General features: G+C 35.3%; 1 protein-coding gene across 6 annotated transcripts in view; it reads right to left on the bottom strand.

Moving 5' to 3' along the window:
- The window catches only part of NSRP1 (nuclear speckle splicing regulatory protein 1), a 54,401-nt gene that overhangs the window by 6,400 nt on the left and 35,776 nt on the right, over positions 1-12,225 (bottom strand). For all 6 annotated transcript variants that reach the window (XM_025476234.3, XM_035721567.2, XM_049114875.1 and 3 more), the window contains one exon: positions 4,339-4,395. In XM_025476234.3, coding sequence (XP_025332019.1) covers positions 4,339-4,395 — 57 coding nt within the window. The remainder of the gene's footprint in view (positions 1-4,338; positions 4,396-12,225) is intronic.

Genomic DNA, 12,225 nt, shown 5'->3' with positions numbered 1-12,225 from the left:
CTAGCTACTCTGGGCAAGTTTGTGTACTCTTTTTGTGTCTCAGTTTTCATCTAAAAAAATGAGGATAGTAACTGTATTTACATTCCAAGTTGTTGTATTATCTATTTTATACAGTTCATTCATATATGATTTTAAAAAATAAACAAACAACACCTCAAACCAAGATCAAAAAAAGAATTTCTGAGCTTAGCTTGAGGATAGCTGCCAAACACCTACTGAAAACATTACATCTAATGATGACATTTAATAGCTTTTCCGATGAAATAGGGAGTAAGATAATATTGCCATCATCAGTTCTGTGCACTGTCCAGATAAAAGAACAGAAAGAAAGAAAATGTCATCTATTAAAATACCCCATTTCTTAAAAGGCATCCAAATCAGCAAAGAAGTCAAACTCTCACTCTTTGCAGACGACATGATACTCTATGTGGAAAACCCAAAAGATGCCACTCCAAAATTGCTAGATCTCATACAGGAATTCAGCAAAGTGGCAGGACATAAAATCAATGCACAGAAATAAGTTGTATCTCTATACACTAAAAATGAGACAGGAGAAAGAGAAATTAAGGAATCTATCCCATTTACAATTGCACCCAAAACCATAAGACACCTAGAAATAAACCTAACCAAAAAGGCAAAGAATCTATACTCAGAAAACTATGGAACACTCATGAAAGATACCTCATGAGGAAGACACAAAGAAATGGAAAAATGTTCCATGCTCATGGCTTAGAATACTGTTAAAATGTCTGTTACCTAGAGCAATCTATAGATTAAATGCAATCCCTATTAAAATACCATCAACTTTTTTCACAGAGCTGGAAAAAAGAATTCTAAAATTTGTATGGAACCAGAAAAGACCCTAAATAGCCAAAGGAATGTTGAAAAAGAACACCAAGTTGGTGGCATCACAATTCTGAACTTCAAGCTCTATTACAAAGCTTTAATCATCAAGACCGTACGGTACTGGCAGAAAAACAGACACGCAGATCAATGGAACATAACAGGGAACCTAGAAACGGACCCTCAGCTCTATGGTCAATTAATCTTTGACAAAGCAGGAAAAAACATTCAATGGAAAAAAGTTTCTTCAACAAATGGTGTTGGGAAAATCGGACAGTCACATGCAGAAGAACAAAACTGGACATTTTCTTATGCCATACACAAAAACAGATGCAAAATGGATGAAAGAATCAATAATCCAATCAAGAAATGGACAGAAGACATGAATAGACATTTCTTCAAAGAAGATCTTCAAATGGTCAAGAGACAAAGGAAAATGCTCAACATCACTCAATATCAGGGAAATACAAATCAAAACCACAATAAGATACCACCCCACATTGGTCAGAATGGCTAAAATTAACCAGTCAGGAAATGACAGATGTTGGCGATGATGCAGAGAAGGGGGAAGCCTCTTACACTGCTGAGGGAATGCAAGCTGGTACAGCCATTCTGCAAAACAGTACGGAGGTTCCTCAAAAAGTTAAAAATAGAGCTACCCTTCACCCAGCAATTGTACTACTAGGGATTTACCCCAAAGATACAAACGTAGTGATCTGAAGGGGCACCTGCATGTCAAGGTTTATAGCAGCCATGTCCACAATAGCAAGACTATGGAGAGCGCCCAGATGTCTATCAACAGATGGGATCAAGAAGATGTTGTGTGTGCGTGTGTGTGTATATACACATATATATGTATATATATGTGTGTGTATATACATATGTATATATACACACACAATGGTGTATTTGCCATCTTAAAAAAAGGAAGGAACAAAAGGAAGGAAGGAAGGAAGGAAGGAAGGAAGGAAGGAAGGAAGGAAGGAAGGAAGGAAGGCAAGGAAAGAAACCTTGCCATTTACAACATGGATAGAACTAGAGGGTATTATGCTAAGAAAAATAAGCCAATCCAAAACAATTATATGATTTCACTCATATGTGGAATTTAAGAAACAAAACAGAGGAGCATAGGGGGCGGGAAGGAAAAAGAACAAGATGCAATCAGAGAGGGAGACAAAGCATAAGAGACTCTTAATCATAGGAAACAAACTGGGGGTTGCTGAAGGGGAGAAGGGTGAAGGTATAGGATAACTGAGTAACAGGCATTAAGGAGGGCATGTGATGTAATGAGCACTGGGTGTTATATACAACTGATGAATCACTGAACTCTACCTCTGAAACTAATAATACACTATAAGTTAATTAATTGAATTTATTTATTTTATTATTATTTTTTATTTACTTATGATAGTCACATAGAGAGAGAGAGAGAGAGAGGCAGAGACACAGGCAGAGGGAGAAGCAGGCTCCATGCACCGGGAGCCCGATGTGGGATTCGATCCCGGGTCTCCAGGATCACGCCCTGGGCCAAAGGCAGGCGCCAAACCGCTGCGCCACCCAGGGATCCCATAATTAATTGAATTTAAATAAAAATAATAAGAAAAAATAAAATACTCCATTTCTAAGAGTATTTTATCTTAGATATAGTAGTCAAGTTAGTATTCTTCATCATAAAAGTTAGTTAGTGGAGAATAAAGTGAAAAGCAGGAAGTACAGATGTTCCAGCTCTGTGAAAGCAGCAGGAGGGAAAAGGTACATGAAGAGCATAGCAGCACTCCTAACTTTCAAGCAAACTATGAGAAAAAAAATCTCACTAAGAGAAAATGTAGTTTGGGACAGCTAGGATTAAGAATAAAGTTAAATTTGGGATTTATGCTTTAAATAGGTAAGGAAAGGCAACACAAAAAATGTCAGAATAAACTAGAAAACAAGATAACTACATGACCTTAGAAAAGTCACCAGATTCTCCATAACTAATTCTTTCATCAATATGGTGAAGAAGTTGAACTCTGATGGTCTCTAAAAATTCTAGAGCTCTAAAATTATAACTCAAAGCATTTCAGCATTTATGTTAAAAAAAATCACATTTTTTAAAATTGCACATTAAATCATTTTCAGACTGCTGAATTACACAGTATATTCCACTTTCATTAACATAACCAAAATATATAATTCTGTGCCATTCCTCGGAGTAGCAGTAAACATAGTTACTAAAAGCATGAGCTCTGCAATTGTACTGCTTGGGTTAAACTATGAGACTTCATGAAAGTCACATAAATCCTTCTGCCTTCCAGTCCTCAATTATAAAATGAAGATTTTAAGAGCGTCTATCTTAGAGGATTATTTTAAGAAGTTAATTCTTAGAAAGTGGTTACCATAATGTCTGGCACATTAGAAAGTATTTAACAAATTCATTCCTATACAGGATTCAGGTAGAGTAGGGAGACATAGATGCTAAAGGATAAAGAAAATGTGGAGGGGAAAAAATTAAAAAGAAAGGTACCGTGTCATTGTTTAATTTCATTATGTTTTGCAACAGCTAAATCGAAGATTCAATGGTGTAGTAGAAAAATTAGTAAACCTTCAGGCCTAGTTCTGTAATTAGCTGTGTGATCATAAGGGGTAATTTATCCTTTTGAACCTTCAGATTTCTTAATCAGATCATGGGCAGATTTGTGAGAATTTAAAAAATATAATGTATTTACAAAAAAGTGCTCGGAAATACTATAGAGCACTATATAAAGTGCGAGAGAAATCTATTAAGAATTATCAGATATTCCCCATTCTTAGTAGATTAATTTCAAATAATTATATAATGATGAAATCACTTTGGTGTGAAGAGACTTTTTTTAAGCAAGGCTCACTAGTAAGAATTATTAAACCATATAATCCACTGTAAGACTGACTACTGAGTCAGCTGAAAGCAGAAATGGGTTTAATCTACAACAGAGCAATAAAGAGCTAATTCTCTATTGTGCTTTTTTCTTTAAAATTTATCACAAAACCCTGAAATATATGTAAATCAAGAAATATTTTAAACATTTTCAGAAAATGAGGGTCAAGATAATATTATCTCTCTATACATAGCTATACTGCTTAGTCTCAGGACCTAGATACCAAACCTGACATTTAAAAATATGGGGTGAGGCAGCCCGAGTGGCTCAGCGTGTTAGCGCTGCCTTCAGCTCAGGGCCTAATCCTGGAGACCTGGGACAGAGTCCCACATTGGACTCCCTGCATGGAGTCTGCTTCTCCCTCTGCCTGTGTCTCTGCCTCTCTCTGTGTGTGTGTCTTTCATGAATAAATAAATAAAATCTTAAAATAAAATAAAATAAAATAAATAAAATAAAATAAAATAAAATAAAATAAAATAAAATAAAAAAAATAAAATAAAATAAAATAAAATAAAATAAAATAAATAAAATAAAATAAAATAAAAATGTGGGCTGAAAATATTTATTTCACCAAATACATATATTTACTCAGCCACCTTACCTGTTTCATTGCTTGCTTCTTAGCAGCTTCCCTTTGAAGGCTTTCACTCACGGAGGTCTATAAAACATAAAAATGTTGTCACTGTTTAAGCCAATTGAAAATTTCTTTTCAAGTATTCTGGCTGGCAACTAGTTCCTTACTTATACGAAAAACCAGAAAAGTATTATGAAAAATATTATAAGTAAATTACATTTTCAAAGTCTTTACCAAAACCTTAAGAAATAAATGAATTTTTGTTATAAATCAAGACAGTAGGCTGTAAGGTATAAGAGTGATACAGGAAAAAAATGAGGTGATGTGGCCTTTTATTCCCAACTTCACCACTAAGGTACTCAATCTCTATGGACTACAATTTATTTTGTATGCACATGTGAATGTGAGTATGTGAGTGTGCATGTGTTGGGTGGGGGAGCACTGGTCCCTTCCAACACATTTAATGGTATGATTCTCAGCAACAAAAAGCACATTTTTTATACTTATTTTTTAAAGATTTATTTATTTATTCATTCATTCGAGACACACAGAGAGAGGCAGAGACATAGGCAGAGGGCAAAGCAGGCTCCCCGCAGGGAACCCACCGACAAGACTTGGTCTGGGGACCCCAGGATCATGCCTTGAACCAAAGGCAGACACTCAACCACTAAGCCACCCAGGCATCCCTAGCACATATTTTTAATATAGCATATTGTATATAGTATATCAAGTTATCAGTATATGCTTAAGGCTTAGTACATGCTTAAGCTAAAACTATCAGTGGTTATAATCATTCAATAAATATGTACTAAGGTGTTCCAGCTCCTGAAGATAGTAAAGAAAATTATAGGCTCTATCCCTGAAAGATAAATGGTCTGAAAGGGAAGACAAGTAACTAAAGAGATAACTACAATATAGATGTGATATGCTATATATAATAAAGGGATTAAAAAAGTCTGTGGGAGCACAGAATCAAGAAAGTGTTCCTAAAAGAGATATGACAGACCTGAACCAAAAAGAATTTAAGAGAAGCCAAGAGGTGTTTAGGAAGTAGTAACCACATGGGTGAAAGTAAACATTTACAGCTAAACTTTATATATATATATAATTAAACTACTTAAATATTGTCTTAAGGGGATCCCTGGGTGGCTCAGCAGTTTGGCACCTGTCTTTGGCCCAGGGCGCGATCCTGGAGTCCCAGGATCGAGTCCCGCGTCAGGCTCCCGGCATGGAGCCTGCTTCTCCCTCTGCCTGTGTCTCTGCCTCTTTCTCTCCGTCTCTCTCTCTCTCATAAATAAATAAATAAATCTTTAAAAAAATATTGTCTTAAAAGTATAAGGTTCTGTAAATATATTAACACTGAAATGTATACTTTAAAAGGGTGAATTTTATGTTATGTGAATTGTATCTTAAAATGAGTCTACTGATGAATTTATCTTTTATTGAAAAATATAATCCTCAGCCCTAGGCTAGTTTTCTAGCCTATTGACATTTGCTGCTTTCAGCTGTACAATATCAAGTGGTGCTTCCTTTGTCTTCCATGGCAACAAACAGAACAGAAAAAATAAACCTAATTCTAGTTCCCTATGACCATGGAGATAAAGTTAATTCACAAAGGCAATTCAAATAATCGAACACATATTTAATAAATTAAAGAAGTGGATAGGCAAAGAACTAAGGGCATTTTAGGTGACAGTAAATGGACTACAACTAGAGGAAAAGATATTATTAACAAAAACAATAGCTAACATTTACGGAGCCAGGTGCTATGCTAAGTGTGTTACTTGTGTATTACATTTATCACTCATTTAATACAAATTTCCCTATCATGTAATAATACATTTTACTCATTAGAATGTCCATTTTAAACCTTAAAAAATATTAAATATTCTAATAAGCATATCTCATAAATTCCTTCCAATTTTTAATATTTCAGTCTTTCTAACCAGTATAAATTAAATATTTCTTGATCATTGACTTAATAATGTCTTAAGAATTGACTAGAAGTCTCCAAATACTAGACTTTTACTTGCCTTTATTATTTTTTCCTCTCTCCTCCATTTGGTCACAGTTCAACTGCTGTCTTTTTTTTTTTTTTTTTACATTTTTTAAAAGATATTTACTTATTAGAGACACAGAGAGAGAGAGAGAGAGAGAGAGAGAGACACAGGCAAAGGGAGAAGCAGGCTCCATGCAGGGAGCCTGACGTGGGACTCGATCTGGGGTCTCCAGGATCATGCCCTGGGCTGAAGGTAGTGCTAAACCGCTAAGCCACCGGGGCAGCCCCGCTGTCACTTTCAAATTGTTTCAACTCAAACTACTGAACTTAGAAAAATAAAACATAGAGCTAGTACTTTTTAGACTCTCATAATATGGTATAAGCAGACTGGGAAGAGCCTTTCCAACGAAAAGTATATATATATATATATACTGAGACAAGAGGTTTTATTTCCATGTTTTTGGCTGTTTTGAAGGATGATGTCTCTCTGACCTTTGGAAAAAATCAGATATTACTTACAGGGTAGTATCACAATGGAGGGGAGTACAATAATTTTACGTATTCTATTCACAGACTTGTATCCCTGGAATTTCAACAGCACCATCAGGGGATAAAGAAGTAGTTCTGAACCTAAGCTGAAAAAGTCATAGATTATCTCCTTTTGAAGCTCATTTGATTGATTTTTTTTTTAAGATTTTATTTATTTATTCAATAGAGAAACAGAGAGATAGAGAGGCAGAGACACAGGCAGAGGGAGAAGCAGGCTCCATGCAGAGAGCCTGACGTGGGACTCGATCCAGGGTCTCCAGGATCACACCCTGGGCTGCAGGCGGCGCTAAACCGCTGTGCCACCGGGGCTGCACAGATTTTACATTTTAAAGGTTGTTTTTCCAAGTCGTTAGAGATATCCTTGAATTAAAATACTAATAAAATTTTAAGACTCAACTTTAAATTTATGAACATTTCTCAACTTATGATGAGGTTATATCCTGATAAACATATCATAAATTGAAAATATTCTGGTGCTCGGGTGGCTCAGTTGGCAATGTCTGCCTTTGACTCAGATCATGATTCCAGGGTCCTGGGATGGAGCCCCGCCTCAGGCTCCCGGCTCAGTGGGGATATATAATAACCACCAACACATCAGCCTTGAACTTTAGAATTCCTTTATTGTATGGTATAAAAAGGAAGTACAGAATAATGGCTTAGGAATCTAACCAAGATTCAAACTGTTCTTTCTCTTATTAGCTGTCTTATTTCAGGTATGTTACTCATCTATGTAACAGTACCTACACTTTACAAGGTTCTTTAATCCTCACAAGGATTAAATGACATAATCTGTAAAAAGTGGTTAGCAACTACCTGGCTCAAAGAAGTGCTCAAAAAAATATTGTTTATATCTAAACAATAAGTTGTGGGAAAACAGTACTACAATTAAACCAAAGTGTTTACCACAAAGCATGCAAACTATGTCTAATATATTTATCAGCATAGTTAATAAAATATAAGATTGGAATTTATTCAGAGTTGTACAGTATGATTCAATTTACATCTACTAAAAGAGAAACATCTATTCTGTTGAATATTCAAAAGGCTGTGCATGTTTTGTGTGCTAAGATTCCTTAAGGTTTGATATTCAATATATCAATAAACAGGAAAATGGAGGATCCGTACATTTGAGTCCATCACTAGTCATGGGAACTATGGCATAGCTAAGGAATGGGTTTTCTAGAACTGATAGTGGCTTTCCTAGGAACTGCTTATAAATGAGAGTACATTCCTCAAAGCATGAGTAGATTAAAAAAGAACTCTTCTTTGAGGGAGTCCTCTACTACACTGCTATAGTAATAACTGGATGGTGGGACTTGATACCAAGGAGATGCCAACTGAATGGGTATCTGCCTTTAAAAATTGTTTTGGTTTAGGGTGGAGTTCTTGTCAAGGTATATTTTCCAAAACTTTGTTCTGACATAATTATAAATTCACAGGTACTTGTAAGACATGTATAGGGAGGCCATTTACCTATCCTCCCCCATCTTGTATTAACTACAGTACAATATCAACCAGGAAACAGACATTGGTTCTAGCCACAGAGCTTATTTAGATTTTTACCAGTTGTACATTTGTGAAAATATGTGTACAGTTCTATGCTATTTTATGACATGTATAGCTTCTTGTAACTACCATCTTAATCAAGATATTTAACTGTACCAACACGATTCCTCTGTGTTACCCCTTTATAGCCATATCACCTCTTCTCCTCATCCCTAATCCCTGACACCACTAATCTATTCCTTATCTCTGTATGTTACTTCATGAATGTTTAATAAATAGAAGCATTTTGAGATTGGCTTTTTTCACTCAGCATTATGTTAAAGGAATGTATTTTCTTTAGTACAGATATCACAAAACCCTTTAGTTCTTGCCACAAAATATTCTAGCCTACAAATGACCTAAGGAAAAACAGCTGTTAAATAAAATGATTAAGGTTGAATGTGAGTGACCTAATCACACAATACAGTAATTAATTGATTAGTTCCAAAAACGAGCAGGCAGGCAATTATTCAAATTTTATGTTTGAAAACCAATTCATTCACAGGATAATACAAGAGAGTATTCAGTAACCGTGCCTTTTAATAAAACCACAAATTACCATTAGTTTTAAATGTAGGAAGATAAAAAATTACTCCCTGTAAGGGTCTTTATATTATCTTTTCTTTTTAAGAGAGAATGAGCAAGTGATAGGGAGGGACAGACAGAAAGAAAAGAATCTTGGCCAGCCTGGGTGGCTCAGCGGTTTAGTGCCTGCCTTGGGCCCAGGGTGTGATCCTGAAGACCCTAGATCCAGTCCCACATCGGGTTCCCTGCATGGAGCCTGCTACTCCCTCTGCCTGTGTCTCTGCCTCTCTCTCTGCTTCTCACAAATAAATAAAATCTTAAAAAGAAAAAAAAAAGATGGGGATCCCTAGGTGGCGCAGCGGTTTGGCACCTGCCTTTGGCCCAGGGTGCGATCCTGGAGACCCGGGATCGAATCCCACGTCGGGCTCCCGGTGCATGGAGCCTGCACCCCTGCCTGTGTTGTGTCTCTGCCTCTCTCTCTCTCTGTGTGTGACTATCATAAATAAATAAAAAATTTTAAAAAAAAGAATAAAAAATTAAAAAAAAAAAAAAAAAAAGAATCTTAGGTAGGCTCCATAATCATTGCAGAGCCCTACTTGATCTTACCACCCTGAAATCATAACCGGAGCCAAAACCAAGAGTTAGACACTTAAATGAACTGAGCCATCCAGGCACCCCGGACCTTTATCTTAAAGAAAAAATAACTGAAGTTATAAATGATACATTAGTAATTTATCATACCAATCTTTCAAAATAGGTTTTATACCAAAAATCTCAGGGAAATAACCTTTTGTAAAACCTCAAGTAGTATTTCCTTGCAAATATTTCAATTTCACTCAACAAACATGTTCTGAGAACCTGCTATGTGTACAACACTGAAAGGGGGAGAGGAATCATTTTTGATCAACATGTTAATTTTTTTTAAAGATTTTATTTATTGATTCATGCAAGTCACACATAAAGAGGCAGAGACACAAACAGAGGGAGAAGCAGCCTCCCTGCAGGGAGCCCAAGGCAGGACCCAATCCCAGGACTCCAGGATTACGACCTAGGCCAAAGGCAGACACTCAACCACTGAGCCAGCCAGGTACCCCAACATGTTAATTTTTTGTCTAATCTAAGAGTTGGTAGGTTTCTATTAACTTTAATTCCAAATAAAAAATGAACATAAAGAAAAAGGAGATAAAATGCCAGGTCTATTTTATACCTACTAATAATATATAACAATATACTATTCCCTCTACACACACACACACACACACACACACACACACACACACACAGATGTGGTTATCAAGTACAGGCACCATAAACTGCAGAATTAAGAAAAACACTCCACAAAAAAAAAAATTAAAAAAATAAAATAAAATAAAAAAGAAAGAAAGAAAAACACTCCATAAAAAAAAATTAAAAAAATAAAAATAAAAAAGAAAGAAAGAAAAACACTCCAAATAAAAAACTAGTTGGTCTTTACTACCTTCATTGTTCTGTGTAGAGAATAAAAATTATTTAATCAATCTAGTGTTTATTTCATTGGGATGTAGTCAGATTATGACTGAATTAAAAGGAAAATGGTTTTGAAAACCTTCACAACTCAGATAAATACAGGAGAAATCACACAATTGCACATTTCTTACATCACCATGGATGTTCAGATGGGTTGACTCCTGGGCTGTGAGAACTGCCAGAAGAGAAATAGCTTTATATGTATTACCAGAGCTCCTTCACCAATACACAGAATATAGTTTAATGACACTAGGAAAGAAATAAGATACTGGCCCATTAGTTTTTATTACTGAATTACCTTTCTTTAGTCACAAAAATATTTTATAAAATTAAACAAAAAAATTTTTAAAATAAGAAAAACCCAAAAATTCAGAAAAGGGGTCTGAGTATTTTTTTTTCAGAAATCGGTCTTTTTCCATAAGTCAAAAATTTTTAAAAATCTCATATAGCCTTCTTTATGAAATAAGATGTTTACCTATCCACTTATCCAAAATGGTTTGCAACTAAAGAAAAAATAGTTCAAGAATCAGTCCTTCCTCAAATAAATGGCTTATGGCTATAATTTTTGGTTGTGCTCTGAGAACTTAGAAATGAAAACTTCCTGTTCTTTATCTTTTTTTAACTTAGCAACAGATCATTTACTAAAGGTCCTACAACTCAGTAATCTCTATTATGAGCTTTGTTTGTCCACATTCACATGACTCTTTTGTATGTACAAAGCTTGTTTAAGGGCTGCAAAAAAGATACAAAATTTTTATTATATAAGCTCAGACAAAAAATGGACATGACTATCAACAGAAAATTAAGAGTAAACATAAAGGGCCATTAAGTATGAAAAAATGAACTGAAACTGAATCTTACTAATAACTAAAGAGATGAAAGTACTTTTATTATCTATCAAACTGATAAAGATTTTTAGAGTTCTAATCATCTAATACTGGCAAGGTAATGACTAAATATATACTTTTACATTGTGAGAAGTGTGAAATGGTTCCAATTTGGCAAAATGTATTAAAAGCCTGAAAAAAATAACCACTTCTTTTGATCCAGTAATTCCACTTTCAGGAGTTTGTTGTATGGATATATAAAAAAAGATATACAAAAATATACAAAAAGATTTTGGTGCTATGATATTCATTGTATTATATATGACGGGATATCCATTCACATTAGTGAAAAACTTGAAGCAACCTAACTTCTTAACATCAGAAGATCAGTTAAGGGCAGCCCCAGTGGCTCAGCGGTTTAGCGCTGCCTTCAGCCCAGGGCGGGATCCTGGAGACCTGGGATCAAGTCCCATGTCAGGCTCCCTGCATGGAGCCTGCTTCTCCCTCTGCCTGTGTCTCTGCTTATCTCTCTCTGTGTGTGTCTCGCATGAATAAATGAATAAAAACTTAAAAAAAAAAAAAAAAAGATCAGTTAAGTAAGCTGTATACCTTTCAACAGAAAGTTCCACAGCCATTTAAAAATTTGTTTTCAACAACATTTAATGTATGGGGCAAACTTTAATGCTATATCCATATTAGTCCACATTCGCTACTCAGGAAGTAGCGTCTCAGGAAGCACTACTCAGGAAGTAAGTCTCCTGCTAATAATAATCATCCCTTTCCATATTATGGTCACATTGCTTCTTGTGTCTTTACCTTGACTAAAACCTTCCCATGAAGTCCTTTATAATCCCTGCATGCCATGTGACTGTTACTTTTATCCCTTTTACTCTCAATTTATATTACTATTTCTGACACCCTGATTATGCCATCATCATCATAGATAACCATACAACACTTTGA

This window comes from Canis lupus, chromosome 9, assembly GCF_003254725.2.
Source record: "Canis lupus dingo isolate Sandy chromosome 9, ASM325472v2, whole genome shotgun sequence".
Lineage (NCBI taxonomy): Eukaryota > Metazoa > Chordata > Mammalia > Carnivora > Canidae > Canis > Canis lupus.
The sequence above is the reverse complement of the archived record's forward strand: the minus strand, read 5'-3'. Positions and strand labels throughout refer to the sequence as shown.